We start from the raw sequence: 15788 nt of genomic DNA on the forward strand, positions 1-15788 counted from the left end.
AAGGCTGTTTCTATTCTATTCTATTCTATTCTATTCTATTCTATTCTATTCTATTCTATTCTATTCTATTCTATTCTATTCTATTCTATTCTAAAGTTAGATAACTTTTAGTTAGATAAATGTTGGTATATTTGAAAGAACTTCCACTTATTTTACAGCTGCAATGAAAAATTCAAACTTTTTTTTGTATAATGGGTAATTAGTAAACCCGTGACCCTGAAAGGAAGAAGCGGGTTAGGGATAGTATTTATTTATTTATTTATTTAAGAAAAGAATAGCATTGCTGAACATGCGGTACAGCTTCTTACCGAAAGGGGGCAGCACTAAGCAAAGCTTTGCGCCAACATGGAATTAGGTCTTTATTGCGCAAACTGCTAACGTCAGTCGGGCTTTTCTTCAATACTAATACCGCCATCTTGTGGTAGCCTCCGAGTATTACAACATTACCGGTCTGTGTGACTCTGCCAGTGGCTCGAAGCTCCCAGAAAGAGTTGCCGCGGCAGCAGTAAGTTGGTGTTAACATCGGGAACTGCGCGCTTTTTTTTTCAGCCCTTTCCACTTATGAAGCGTTTCTTTCAAAGTGAGCGAGGCGACAAGCCGCGGGAATAGGTTGACTCCTTCGTGCAGCTGAAAGTCAGTCACATGGTGAACGGATGGAGCAGCGCTGAAAAGCTTCATCAGAGAAAGGAGAGGTTTTAACCAGGCACACACACAATCCACCTGCTGACTCAAGGGATTCTCCTCAGGATGCCTCACAAGAGCAAAAAGGTAATCTGGGTTTTTGCTGTTAATCTGCAGAAGTTGTAATGTGATTTGTTAATGTGAAATTAATTCTGCATCTTCTTCTTTTTTTATTTTTTCATGTTTAGGAATCCGGCAAATCTGGAAGGTCCAAGAAATCTGGAGGTAAAAATGGGCCTGCTGATGACAAGGAAGTGAGTAGTGTATAACTTTTTAATAAGAGTGACAACTTTATGCAGAAAATGTACAATTATTAATTAGATCAGTTATGCATAAGAACCAGTTTTGCAGTTAAAAACATTCAAGTGGGAAAGCTTTAAGAACCACAAGATTAGAAGTTAACTAAACTTGGTTTTTGTTCTGGTGCTTTAAAACAAGAAGTTAAATGCTTTTGTTTTGTTTGCAGTTATTTAAATGTATGTATAAAGTATTCAAACTTAAGAAGATTTGTTAACATTTGTTTTATCTATAACAGTTTTTATTGTCATGGTAAAAGATAGTTTTCATTTATTTTGCCATTTAAAATAACCAACGCTGCRTGTGCTGCAGCATAATTCTAACTCAGCTTCTGCTCTTGCACATGTTTGATCCCTGACCGGTTTGTTTATTTTTAAGTTTCAAAGTTGCTCATATGACATGTGGTATAGTCTTGTGACTTTATTCTCTTCGACAACCCCTGCACTCTGAGCATAAAGGTTGGTATTGTGGGACTTATTTTTGCTTATTATAATTCAAAAGTAGAGTGTAAAAAGGGACTTAGCCACAAGGAAAGAGCCATAAAAACTCCACCACGATGACAAAACCTGATTCAGAAGTTGATKCAGAGTAGGGTTGGGCAATATTGGCAAAAAAAAAAAAAATCATGATTAATTGTGGTATTTAGCCGATAAAGATTAATTTGACAATTAATCCCCTGGAGTCCCTGAACACTCTTATGTCCTGGTCACATGACCAATTTAGCGGGAAAAATTTGCTCTTCGTAAAAATCTGTTCCAAATTGTGTCAAAACTACAGACTTCAGACTGTACATCAAATTTTAAATTGTGTTGATAGATAAATAAATTACAGAACTTTTTTTTAATGTTCGTCATATTTGAAGCAGAAAGGAGCACCGAGTGGACTGACTGGTGGCATTAATCGTATTAATTGTGAAGTGCCAAAAAATAATCGATAATGTTTGTCTGATGATTAATTGCACACGATATGATTATGCCCAACCCTAATAGAGAGCACATAGCACAGCCTATGTGAACATGAGTGATGGTGGGGGGTATCACATGCAGTTGACATGAGCACTGATTGTTCCGGTGACATTCTTATCGGCATCGTCTGCGTTTTCATTTATTCTGTCCACTGACGTCCAACAGATGCGGAATAGTACACCTCCGGCTGTGATCATGTTGCCTGGTGGCGAATCACCTGATCTGATTCGGAAAGGAACCTGACCCCGAGCGCCGCTCTTCTTTCACCTCCTTTCCTAAATTCCACTGTGACGCTTCTTTAGATTCCTGTTATTTCCCTGAGTGCCGTGAACTGCTTTGCCCTACTTTGCCCCAGTAATCAGCRGTCCTTCTGTTGCCGTTTGCGTTTCTGCAGAGCTCCGGTAAGAAAGTGCCCCCTGCCACCCAGCTGCTAAGGGTGAAGCAGCCGGGGCCACACTCGGCTGTGAAGAGGGAGAAGAGGTTCAGCACTTCATCCTTCCCGCTCAGTGCTAACAGAGAGCTGCAGAAACTACATGCTTTTGCAGGTATGCTAAAAGAACTTATTGATCCTTTTTTTTATCCAAGTGTTGCTCCATGCTCCACTGCGGGTCAGTTTTAACTGATTTGCAGAGCTCATGTGGGCTGCAGTAGCTCAGTGGTCAGTGCCACCATCTTTTAATCCTGAGGCTGCAGGTTTGAGCTCAGAGTGCATCGTGAAGGGCGTCCGACGTAAAACAATTGCTAAATCTGTTGTGCGAAGTTCACTCCCCTGCAGAAGGGAYCAGTCGAAAAGAAAACAACAACAATACTCCACGTTTAGCTCCTATGAGGAAAGAATGGAGTCACATTAACAATTCATAGGCTTGGTGGATCTTCATAACCACCCTGTAACCTCAGGATCTTTCCTCATTACGTTATTGATAGCAACACAAACTGCTCATCAGCCTGGTCTCTAATGCAAATGATGTGCGGTCAGCTGCGTCTCCGTCCTTACCTGCAAGAAACAGATACCCACCTCCTCCTCGGGCGCTCTTTCATTTCTCTGACTCACAGAATTGACAGGAGACTAGGAGGCAGTAGTGAAATCTGGGCCATCCAATAATAACTCCATGAAGCATCCCCACATCAAGCATGAGTGGCAAACATCYCAGAACATCCGTCTTGTTCTGTAAACAAACAGGTGATGTTATAATACAGCCTGGCCCAGCAGCATGGATCAGCTCATACTGAATCAATCAGCAGACCAATCGGACCACAATTCACTGTGTAAATGCTGAGGCAGCATTTTTTTTCTGTTTGTCTTTTGTTTAGTAACTACCGTAGTTCTGCACACTGTGTGCTTTTGTGGCCATTCATTAATCAAACTATTCATCTCTTTTAGGTAAGGGTGCTATAACTTTTGGTCTGTTAGTTTGATTGTTTTTAAAATATTTAACTTTTATTACAAATATAGACACACTCAGAAATCTCCAGTTCCTTCAAAACATGTTTTTCTCTCTTCAACGGTCTTGTTCTGTTTTTATTGTCTTGGTACACTGCTTTTAGGTATTACCTCCAGCTGTTACTTTTAGCTTAGAGCTAGCTTTTTGCTGCTTTAGCCTTTAGACTGCATTTTGCTACTTTTAGCTTGAGGTTGTGTTTTAGTTTTCAGCTAGTTTTTTGATATTTCATTTCTAGAGCTCTGGATTTACCAGTCYGCCTACGTTCCTACCCTCATCTATGGTCACGGAGCTTTGGGTAGTGACTGGAAAAACAAGATCACGGATACAAGCGGCCGAAATGACTTTCCTTTGCAGGGTGTCTGTTCTCTCCTTTAAGGCTTCAGCATGCTGCATGCCAAAATRGTGCCGAACTGTCACAGTTTCATGACGAAAGTTGTGTCATTCAGTTCGCATTGTCGACATTTCGGCACTTCTTGTCGCAACCCTCGGGTCGAACTTTTCACCCCTCTCCACATAAGAACACATAGGAACTTTATTGTGTGATTGGTCAGAAGTTTGTGGGAGTGTTTGTTTGTGCTGAAAGCGCTCAGGCGCTGAGTTTGGCATCAACCACTTGCTTCAAAAAAAGAAAGGGAAAAAAAAAAGAAAAGAAAAGCGACTCACTTCCAGAGACGACTGTTACCAGGAAGCAGCGGTTTATAGAGAGTCAAGGGGATAAAAACAGACATTTTTCACGGTGGAATCTGACTGGTAAAAACTTTGGAGCTTAATCCAGGACCAGCTTGTGGTTAAACAAAGTTGGGTGACGAGTCTCTGACTTTTTTTCTTTTCCGCATTGGACTCCCCCGGGAAGAAATCCCATGCAGTGACGTATGCTGCAGCGGGAGGGYTTTCCCAGGAGCTCGGCTCGTTGTGTCTCAGGAGCTATGAAAGGTGTGTGCGAAAACGAACGCCGAACAACCACGTGCCGGRGCGTCAACCGGTCCGCTGACGAGCGACCATACTGCCTGCTTTAGAGATAGGGTGAGAAGCTCGGTCATRCGGGTGGGCCTCAGAGTAGAGCCGCTGCTCCTCCACGCCTAGAGGAGCCAGTTGAGGTGGCTCGGGCATCTGGTTAGGATGCCTCCTGGACGCCTCCCTGGTGAGGTGTTCCGGGCACGTCCCACTGGGAGGAGGCCCAGAGGAAGACCCAGGACACGCTGGAGGGACTATGTTTCTCAGCTGGTCTGGGAACACCTTGGGATTCCCCCGGACGAGCTGGCCCAAGTGGCTGGGGAGAGGGAGGTCTGGGTCTCTCTGCTTAGGCTGCTGCCCCCGCGACCCGACCCCGGATAAGTGGAAGAAAACGGACGGACGGAATTTCTAGAAAGCCTTTTGCTACTTGCTTGCTCTATTTTTTCTCTTATCCATCTTTAGATTTTAATTAGTACTGCTTGTTTTAACCAATAGCTAACTTTTTACTACTTTATTCAGCACTTTGCCACTTTTAGCGTTTTGTTAGCCTTTCCTTTTTGTTACTTTTAGCTCTAATTGGCCTTTCGTTATTTTAGCTTTTGATGCTTTTTGGCTACTATATTACTATTTACGACGATTTTAGAACATGTTGACTTTTCCTGTTTTAAAGTAAACTTTAATTTGGTCCAAAAAGTTTTTCTACTTTTGGCTTGCCTTTTGCCACAGTTGAGTTTAGCTAACCTTTTACCACTTTAGCTTTTAGCTAGCATTTTTTTTACTTTGCCACTTTTTTTAGCCTTTTGCCTGTTTTTTGCTTCTTTTACCTTTAACAACTTAGTTCACACTACATTCTGACAGAAGATACAGTTTATTCTGTAAAATTAGTCAACCAAGCTGTTAAATGAAATGTTTTCGTCTTTTTAAGTTACCACAGGGGTTGAGTCTTTTCAGTTCATATCACACTGATGTTGTTTCTGAGGAGAGACATGGAGGCTGAGGTTTGAATACTTGCATCAATCTTTCATGCCTCCTCTGTTCACAGCATCATAAGTTCTGGTCTAAGTGATTTCCAGTAAACTAGACACAGCTTTGTTCTGTAATCTGAATGAGCAGGTTGACACTATAAATAGAGTCCAAACCGTTCAGGATCAAAGGTGTGCTAGCTGGAAGATAATTACTGTCCGAGCACTGTTCTATTAATTAGAGTTCACTTGTGACTCAGTTACTTATAACACTGTTATAACACTCAGCTAATTGGAACTCAAATTTTGCACAAATCAAACACCAAAGAAAACAGATGGGTTTGAAACTAATTTGAAAGTCTCAGCAGTCTCAGCAGTTTGAATATGAAAAGGTAACTGTTCCATATTAATAGTTATCAGCAAATGTTAATGGAAATTAAAGACAATCGGTTAGAACTTTTTGGGAATGCTTCTCAGCTACTACAACACCAACTGTAAGCTCAACATCTGTCAACTGAGGTATAAACAGGTTTTTGTATTTGCAAAGATCACTCAGCTACAGGTTAATGACGTGAAAATAAGTAGCTACAGACAAAACTACAAAAAAAGGAATTTGCTTGTAGTCTTGAAAGTGTTTTTTTTTATTTATATACAGTATTTATTCATTATTTTACAAAATGAGATTTGCAGTAATCTTACATTACAGTTACACTGCAAAAAATATCCACCTAACCAAGTTTTAAAATCTTATATCCAGCCAAAAAGTCTTTTTGATCTTGTTTTGATACTGATTTACTAAACAAGAACTGATTGTGTAAGAATAATAATCTTGTTTTCAGAATGTGGCCAGTGGAGTAAGAAAATTAAACTTGGTAAGACTTGTTGAAATACTTGATTTGACTCAATTTTTTCTTATTTCAAGAATCCTACCAAGTAAAATTTTCTTACTCTACTGGCAGATATTTTGACTTAATTTGAGTCAAATTTTCAGGCTAACAAGACAAATAATCTTACACATTCTGAAAACAAGATTATTCTTCTTACACAATCAGTTCTTGTTTAGTAAATCAGTCTCAAAACAAGATCAAAAAGACCTTTAGGCTGGATTTTAAGATTTTAAAACTTGGTAAGATGGACAGTTTTTGCAGRGTATGGATCAATGATGCCACTTTCTATGTAATTAAATCAGGTATCTCCAGGTTTAGTGTTTGTGAACCTGACATGTGGACAACAAAACAATGTCAGTGGCACATTCATGCATGTTTGATGAAGAGGATTAGACTGTACGCTTCTCCGTCAGGTGTTGGTGAAACATTTAGCAGTGGGTTTGTGTTTCAAAAATCTRGTCGATGGCTCTGCTCTTTGCTGCCACCTGCTGGCTGAGAATAGTAAGGCTTGTTTAGTTTATTATTTGTAATGCGCTTTTATGTATCTTCTTTAATGTAGGTTACAAGTTTGTTTAACAATATCTCTTCCTGCTTCTTTTTTAACTAAAGTACTACAAAACATTCATGAGTTTAAACTATTTGCAAGTCCCAACAATAAGAATTAGAGTAAATAAAATGCACTTGTAAAGAGTTTTTTTTGGCAGTAACAACATACCAAACATCACCGAGTAAAAGCTTGTAATAAGGAAGTGCCAGGCACACTTTTATCAGCTCATCTAACAATTAAGATGTTATATGTGTCCCTTCAGAAGATGCCTGTTGTCATGACTGTGGAATGTAATAGCTGCTGTTGGAGGTTTTGTCCCCTCAGTGAGAGAATGCCCACAGTTGCACATGCTTCCTGTCTGGCGTTCATGACTGTTTTAATTTCTTTTAACTTATTTGTCTGTTTCCTGCACGTTGTGTGGTGATTTATTTTTTTCAGTCAACGGTCAAATTAGAGGCCTAACCTTCCTTGAAGGAATGCATATCGCGTGCAAACTTTCATGCCAGATTTTTGTTTAAAGGCTCATCTTTCATTATTGAGATATTAGTTACCGTATTTTTCATTAAACCTACAAAATGACATAATGCACTGAGTACATTTTAACAATGGCTCTCAGCTGATCTGTAAAACTGACTGTGTTAAAACTATTGTTTTGTTGGCTAAGGTTAATCTGTTCTGGTGACCATCTTGAATTCAAACATTAACCAATTGTAGATTTATTCCTAATGATTACTTTCTAAACATTTCATCAAAACCCACCCACTGGCTCATGAGATATTTTGCTAACAAACAGAGTTGATGTCAAAGGTTAATGACAAAGTTTTGAGCAAAACACAATCAGTTAGGCCGTGGAGAATGACTCTCAGCTACTACCACAAAAAAAGAGCTTAATATTGWAAAAAGTAACCAAACTAAAACCATATTTGTGTTTGCTAAGTTCATTTAGCTATGGTGGCCATTTTGAACAGAGMTGACTCCAAAAGTTAATCAGCTGGAGATGCTCGTTTAACGATTACTTTGTGAGAGTTTCGTGAAAATGTGTCCAGTGGTTCATGAGATATTTTGCTAACAGGCACACAAAATGCACACAGAAGGAAAAAAACATATTTTTTCACCTGCCTTTTGCTTTTCAACATCAAATAATAATAATAAAAAAACGAATAAAAGAACTGTGGCCAAAAAATGAAAAAAAGGTTTTAGTTGTTAATCTTATTACTTTAACACCATTCAGTTTGTTGTTCATCCTATAAATAACGCGTTRGATGGGTTGTCATTTAGTTACTTAATTATTCTTAACCACAACTGTATTTTTTTGGCCTTTTCATTGGATTCGAATGAACTGCTGGTCTGTGTCCATTGTTGGAAAACAAAGCAGCATAGTCTCTTAACGACTGTGAAACTGGTTTTGTGAGCGCTTCTGTCATAGAAGGTGGGTTTTGTCTTGTGGTGTGAMCATGGTTGGGCTCTGTGCATCTTTTGATAAATCACATGAAGAGAGGCACAGCTACTTCATTATGTAACGATGAAAAGCTTTTTCAGTCGCTCAGCGTCTTCGAGTTACATTTATGCTAGAAACCAGCCAACACAGCGTCAGTCACGTTAGAGCCCAATGAAAACTCAGATCGATGCGTAACATGTAAAAATATTGTGTCGCTTTTGGGTGATCAGATAAACCTCCTGCTGCTGCTCGGAGCTGCTGCGGCGCTCTCTTTGATTTTCTCTCTATTCTCTTTCATTTCCTGTTTAGAGCTAATTTTTGCTCAGCACACAGACGTCACTCACAATAAAAAAAAATTTAAAAAAAACATCCTTCAGATACTGAAGTACCGCCACTGCTCTGAATGACTTGTGAGTCACAAAACCAAGCTGCGGAGAGGGGGTTAATGTGACTTAACTTTGTGACTAATGTGACTTTGTTTTGTTCAGAGTGCAGCCACCTACAGTATTTGTGGTGAATGTGTTTGTTTGCAGTGMTAGCAAAATATCTCATGAACCACCAAACAGATTTTAATGAAACTCTCAGAAACTAATCACAAGGTGTACTTTTACAAGTGATTAACTTTTGGAATTCAAGGTGGCCATAATAACTAGTTGGCCTTAGACAGCACGTGTCTTTTGCTCAGTAAATTTTACAGATATAGCTAATATTTGGTGTGGTAGTAGCTGACAGTCATATACAACATATATTCCAAGCTCTTAAAGATCATGTAAAGTCATGTAAAATTGTGCATAGGGGTGTAAATCACCAGCTTCATCACATTATATTACATCGATWTGTTTGGATAATAATTTGATATTTCTCTATCACAATGTCTGTCACGAAATGATTTTGATTCATTTCATTTCCCATGTCTGCAATCGATATAATGCGATATACTGTATGTAACACAATGGCTGTGTTAGATGGACATTTGATATCGATTCACATCGAGCATATGATGACAAAATAGATCGATATTTTCATTTTTTCTCGATATAACTGAATCATGAACCATTCAGATCGATAAATCGATATAGATTGATGTATTGTTACACCCCTAATTATGCATAAAGTTAAATTCAAAGTTTGACCAAAGTGGCTGTTACTTTGCTATTTCTCAATAAGATGATCTTAATCTAAACTCTGACATAAAAAGCAGTGGGCGATATGCATTCCTTCAATATTTTTTTATTTTTATTTTAAAGTGTCAAGACTGGATCAGATATTCTGCTGTAAAATATCCATGTAAAGCTTTGACTAAATTTGAGGGTTTTTCTTCTCATGTAGTTCATGTTGGTTTTGTTCATTTAATCCATATATTTGAGGACCCTTTGACCCTTATTTCCATCTTACTTGGATAAAAAAAAGAGTAAAATATGACAATAAAAGAAGATTCAGAGAGGGCCTCCATTGCTCTGAGCTTTCTCTGTAAGTCATATCCAGCTGCTTATCCTAAATCTGATTATTCTAAAACCCCCAGCTAATATGAAGACTGTGGAAAAGACTTAAGTCAGTCTGATCCAGGATCTGTGGCAGGGCCTTGCTTGCAGAGCGCCTCCAGAGGGTAGTGATTGAAAAAGGAGGAACTGAATAAGAAGGGAGGAAAAAAAAAATCCAGGGCTGAAACCCCACCTCTCCTGTTTCATTCTCTCCTCCAATCACCCTTCCTTTCTCACAGCAGTTTGTGCCTCTATTGCTCCAGAGCAGTACGATTTCAGCCAATCGGCTGCCTCCTCGGCCGCTTACATCACTAACTAGCCTGTTCCCTCCAGCAGCAGAGAGAGCTTCATTTTCTGCTCTGCTTTTGTGCTAAAATGGAGGCTGGCCTCTCGCCCTGAGTGGATCGCCTTCCTGGTTGAGGTTTAGATGTTGACATGCAATAAATCTGAAGACAGGATGGTTGTGGACGCACCCAACTCCAATGGGCCCTTTCAGCCGGTGGCTCTTATGCACTTCAGAGGTATGTGGTTATTCTTCCAGTGTCYTCTATGAGATTTAAGACTAGAGATCAGTGTGTTCCTGTGCTSCTGTTCCACGGGTAACTGATCGGTTAGTCAGCACTCAGCCGTTTCACACACCATTCATGTGTTTCGGACCGGAAAGCAGCTCTGTTGCATCTCAAACTGAAACGAGAAGAGGTTGTAAGGCACTTGTGTATAGCAGTYAGACACCGGAGCTACATCAAAATCTGGTTTTACAAGCTAACAGCGCTCTGCCCATCCCCCCCCTGCCTGGCTAGTGATGTCAAAGGAAGTGAGGTCATAGCCAGAGGGAAGGGTCTCCTCTGTTTTTCATGTTTTCATGAGTGTATTTAAGTGATTCCTTTATTGTTGTTCAGTTATGTGTCGCGGSCAACGAAAAGGAGGGATCCAAAGTGTGCCTTCGTCTTCCTCTCAGCCGCTCCGCTCAGCCCTGAATTTATGTCACACTCCAGTTAGTCTGAGCACAAATTGGTCACAGTGTGTAGGCTGAGGACAGACACCACTGCTCTGCAGAAAGCAGCAGCCCTCTCCTCACCACTGCTTCGCTTTTTCTTCCTCGTTAACGCCCTGTGAGTGACATCTTTAGGCACATTTGACATGTTTTGTTTTTTAAAACTTTAAAACTCAAGAAGTTTTATTTTTTTATTTTTATTTTTTGTCACAATCCAAGCTGTTTTTGTGTCTGTGCAGAGCAGAGATCTTTCTGGACCGTAGCATCTGACTCGGCCTCAAGATGTGTGTACAATGTCCTCAGTCACGTCTGAAAGACCCGTCACTGTAMTTGGGTACAGCTGGGTGACTGAGAAACCCTTGGGCAATTATTGATTAGACTTCATTGAGCTATAGAGACCTTAAATAACAAGTCAGTATTTTGGAAACAGTTGTGTTTCCTGTTCAACAAAATCAGTAAAGAAAAGCAAATTATTGCAGTTCTCTTGTCCGTTTTTTCTGCAAAAAAAGTTTTATTATTATTATTACAAGGACAAAAACAAACAACAGTCAGTCAGATCCTGATAATTTAGCCAGTTTACCACCTCATTAACTTTCAGTCACATAGTGTGGTTTTCTCCTGAAATCCACTACACAGTGCAATATGTTTACTGCAGATTATTGAGGAAAAAAACTCACAAAGTGCAGGTTTGCAAATGTATTAGTCTGTTGTGAGTTTTTGGAATCTCGCATTCTAAAAATATGGCAAAGTTATTCAGAGAACAATGAGAATAAAAGAGGAATAGAAAGGCAAYAACAAGAGTAAAAAAGTTTATTTAAATAAAAAATTGCTTATCAGATAAATTTCAGTGAGTTGCAGATAACCAACAAACTGTACTGGGTTGTAAACATGCTTTTATGTTTCCACAATAAAGGCTCGTATAGGAGTCCATAAATCAGTGGTTGCATTTTTATCAAAGGAGGTTTTCCCCTCTTCATAAGAGTTTGTGCTGTAATTTTAGAATGTATTATAGATTTTTTTTATTTGTTGTGTTTTCATAACATTGTTTTTGTTTTTCCCTAATATTTAGGTTTTTTTAATCATTTTGTAGGTTTTGCAGCTCTGACTATATATATATATATATATATATATATATATTTAGTGGGAAGAGGTGCATTAATGGCACTATTGATTATAAAGTTTCAAGACCACTGGCTTAATAAAAATAAATGCCAGATGCTCTTCCTGACACAACCTGGGCTCGACCCCACAGTTTCAGGATTTCAAGACCGCTTCGTTAAAACTGAGCTACCCAGCTCCCGTTTTCATTTATTTTTGTGTTGTCACATTTTTAAACATTGTGTCACCYAATAATGATTTCAGCAGCAGACATCAGTACTTCTCACGTTGACTTTTTCCTGTTTCTTAGAAAAACCCTGCCGTTAATTTCACACCGAGTGGCATTAGCATGCAACAGCGTACCTTTCTAATACAGCAGATATGAATGTGTCGCTCGTTTAAAATTAATTATCAAGTGTTTTTCAAAGGATTTTTAAAACCCATAATTTTCTCAGTCYATTTGACCAGACTAGTTGCTCACATTCTTTCCAGCCTGTGACACCTTTTTTCTCTACATGGCTACAAATAGCAGTTTGTCAATGATGGCTGTGATGATTGACTTATTGTTGATAAAGCAGGATGCTGAACCAGTCCCAACTCCAGACAATCAGCTGTTCGTTTGACCCATTTAAAGAGGGAAAAGCTAAAAAAGTTGCTGTTCCCAGTGTGACCACTTATTTTAGTTTGGAACAGGGAACACTAGGATAACTCACTCTTTATTCTTCACTTGCGTTTGGGTAAAAAGAGTGACTGTCTGATTCCCACCTGAGGCTTTTATGAGTGATATTAATAGAAGTCACATTGTGGCAAACATCAGAACACTGGGTCATTATCTGTTGCACAAAAACCCACTGGGTATTTTTGGAACAAAACAAAAAACTTTTTAAGACGAGCTGTAGACTTATGTAATTGGAGCAACTTGTGTTTGAGAACCAAAGGCGTAGAGCCACGTTCCTGTCTGTCCTCATGTCCCACTGCAACCAGGACAAATTAAAAGATGCTGATACTGTGCTTTAGACTTCAGATGARATTAGCATGGAAAGTCTGAGTTTCATCAGGATAAACCAGCCTGAAATTAAAGCTGTAGAAGTGTGAACATATTGCTCTTAATTGTCTTTTTTTTATTATTGTTGTTGTTTCCTCTCGATTTTTAGCTCTGCACAAGAATCCCTTTGTACCCAGACCAAGAGTACATATGGCTAATAAAAGCTTTTAACAGTCTTCCTCACTATCACTAAGTCAGACTCATAAATCCTCTTTCATTCCATTTTTATTTACAGATATCAGTAACTGTGCACATTCTGTCCATGGAGGATTGACGTTTTCCTCTGGATATTTTTTTTCCACCTTGATGCCTGATCCACTTCAGTTCACTCATATCATAAACATCCTTATTAAATGCAGTTTTTACACCTCAGTGATCTTCATGATTAGGTGGGARGTGGTGAAGGAGCCAGGACTGCTGGTGCACAAGAATGATTTAACCACATCCAACTTGTGCTTTATGGGTTTTTATGTAACAATGTAATATAAATTTGCTTAGGGCATTTAATCTTTTMTTAAATGGTATCATTTGGTTAATTATGCCATTAAAGGAAGATWGCATGCACTTCCAGAAATGTTAGTTTTGCAGACTGCATGGAAAACGTACCACAACTTGTATTTTAGTCCTCCTGCTGCCCTTGGGTCAAAATGAGACCTGAAGCCTTACTTTCAATATTGAGATCATTTTGATCCAAAGGCAGCAGAAGGTTTAATAAAACATTCAAAAACCTGGAATAGAGGCACAGAAAGACAGTAACGTCCGCACAGGTAAAGRGGTGACAACTAGATAAAAAAGAAACATTCACCAAAAGTTTACTCTTTCCAAACAAGAATTTGTTGTGGCTCACTACTTTGAGCTAAACTCTGTCAGGAAAATAAAAAAGGATTGATCAAGTGCACAAAAATACTTTTTTGTTTTTTTCTGCGTGTCGACTGTGCAGTATGGAGTACAGATGCAGGCAGCCGGAAAATCTTGGTGCATAAAGGTCAAAGCTAGATGAAGGTGACCTTTCAGAACACCAGATGGTACAGCATGATAAATATCATGACACTTAGGAGTTCATCGCCCGACAAAGCCCTCTACTGCATCCAGAATTTCAACCTGTAACTGCAACATGAAATCAGCATTAACTCTGACTTRTGTGGGTGGGAGCTCATAGATGGTCAGGAAAGTGATGGACAAGTTCTCTGGTTAGATGAAATCATGTCTGCCGGTGTTGAGAAGGATAATAAAGGAAATGATCAGATAAATGTGCACCAACTAGGATATTTGATGGTGAAGTGGTGGCATTAAAAGCCGTATTATTGTGTAAAGGTGTGACTATTGTGCAGAAACAGTAATGGGAATATTGTAGAAAGATGATGCCTTTCTTACGTCAGTTTTTTATAGTGGAACAAGGTGCAGGCCAGAAAAAGTGTTTATTACGAAGAGAATGGATAGAAGGAAATAGTGCCATGTTCTGAGTGCTTGTGTGTCTGCAGTGATTCTGCATCCAGTGACTTAAAAGAGTCAGTATCTGGGCTCAATCATCCATCAGATGCTGTCTCTGCTGATGCAGTGAGTTTAGTAAAAAAAAACTGATTTCAGTCTTTTTTTGTTGATGTCATCAGCAACAGCCAGGTGGGAGCATATTGATTTGTTTTGTCCTGTGCAGCTGTTTCTGTTGATAATTCATAGTCACACACTCAAACTCTGTGAATGAATGCATTGATCGATTTATTTTCATACTTTTTACAGCGAATTAGAAAAATAAAAAGGAGTACCTTTTCTCCCCTTGACCAACAGTCTCATTGTTTGTTTTTAACAAATCAAAGACGTGACTTCTGTTWTTGAAGGTGTTCTGGAAACTTTTATCAAGTTGTACCTAAAGTAGTGCTGGGTGGTATACRGGTTTGTACTGAATACRYTTTTTTATTTTTGTTATGATATYAATTTTCTGAATACCGACATACCYGRTTAAATAGCCTGAACACGTGTGGAACGTTTRGTTGCGGCCGCCAATGAACTGTTTCCCACTTTTTGTTTCACTTTTCTTCGCAGCACCGCTATGTGCATTAGCAAGCTAATGTTGTTGCAGGGGCTGGTGGTGATTCCGCTGCTTATATTGGCTGACGTAAAAAAAAACATCCCGTTTTCACCATCGCTTAATGTAGTAAACACCTCTTCAGTGATGTGCACGGTTAGATTAAACACGCAACGTTAATGTGGAGATGTGGAGACGTATGGAGACTTTAACGTGCTTCTATTGTGAAAAGCCCGGGGTAAGTAGTTTGTAGTGGAGTTGAGTTGACTGGTGTGCAAGGTGAGTCGTGCTGATAAGCTTTATTAAATAGCATAAAACAATAGACCTGATCATAATCTTTTCTTAACCCTCCTCTTTCARGACCGGAKCAAAATGRYTGARTACTGTCTCCAACCACCAGTCAGAYAAAAAWCACAGAGGAGGGAAACAGTGACATAGACAGAGGTACAGTGAAAGAAAAAAGTTAAAAAGRTGTTTTTGTACATTTTATTATCAGCTGACCTGTGACGAAAAGAAAAATACTGTGATATACCGTGAACCCGGTYTAAATGTTGAAAATACAGTGATATAAAATTTTGGTCATACCYCCCAGCACTAACCTAAAGCCAGATTTCTGAGTTATGTAATTGTTTATAACTTTTTTTGAGCTGCTGAGTTGATCTCTATGAWAACATAAACCAAATATTACCTGCTAAAGTACCGGTACTTTCTTTGTCTTAATTAAAGCAAAATAGATCCAAGATGATTATTTGATTTAYGTTAAGAKTCCATTGTTTAAAGGCTTGTTTCCYTAACAATAAACTTGACAGACCTAAGAACAATGACCAAACACACTGGGACCAGTTTAGGTGTGGGCTGCATTCCACTTCTTGCACTTGTGCATGCACTGAAGCAGAACTTTTTTGTGTGTGTGTGTGTGTGTGTGTGTGTGTGTGTGTGTGTGTGTGTGTGTGTGTGTGTGTGTGTGTGTGTGT

The 15788-nt window shown here is 39.0% G+C and overlaps 2 protein-coding genes across 3 annotated transcripts in view; both read left to right on the plus strand.

The window, feature by feature from the left end:
- The first annotated feature begins 503 nt into the window (after positions 1–503).
- LOC106518218 (serine/threonine-protein phosphatase 2A 56 kDa regulatory subunit delta isoform) lies at positions 504–9973 on the plus strand. The gene is made up of 4 exons (XM_014009393.1): positions 504–768; positions 870–935; positions 2338–2488; positions 9918–9973. The coding sequence occupies exons 1-4, from the start codon at positions 748–750 to the stop codon at positions 9971–9973; spliced, it is 294 nt and encodes a 97-aa protein (XP_013864847.1). The 5' UTR covers positions 504–747.
- Positions 9974–9975: 2 nt separating this feature from the next.
- The window catches only part of ppp2r5ca (protein phosphatase 2, regulatory subunit B', gamma a), an 18356-nt gene continuing 12543 nt past the window's right edge, over positions 9976–15788 (plus strand). Inside the window, exon 1 of one of the 2 annotated variants that reach the window (XM_014015013.1) lies at positions 9976–10175. In XM_014015013.1, the coding sequence (XP_013870467.1) occupies positions 10082–10175 (94 nt within the window). In that variant the 5' untranslated portion in view covers positions 9976–10081. The remainder of the gene's footprint in view (positions 10176–15788) is intronic. The other variant, XM_014015021.1, reaches the window with a different exon arrangement.

The sequence above is a fragment of the Austrofundulus limnaeus genome, unplaced genomic scaffold (assembly GCF_001266775.1).
Source record: "Austrofundulus limnaeus strain Quisiro unplaced genomic scaffold, Austrofundulus_limnaeus-1.0 Scaffold2, whole genome shotgun sequence".
Classification (NCBI taxonomy): domain Eukaryota; kingdom Metazoa; phylum Chordata; class Actinopteri; order Cyprinodontiformes; family Rivulidae; genus Austrofundulus; species Austrofundulus limnaeus.

Excerpts from the sequence above, each read along its gene's own strand:
- LOC106518218 (XM_014009393.1), top strand. The coding sequence starts at position 748 with ATGCCTCACAAGAGCAAAAAG. Across the intron at positions 769-869 it reads TGCCTCACAAGAGCAAAAAG|GAATCCGGCAAATCTGGAAG; the intron begins GTAATCTGGGTT and ends TTTCATGTTTAG. Across the intron at positions 936-2,337 it reads GGCCTGCTGATGACAAGGAA|AGCTCCGGTAAGAAAGTGCC; the intron begins GTGAGTAGTGTA and ends GCGTTTCTGCAG.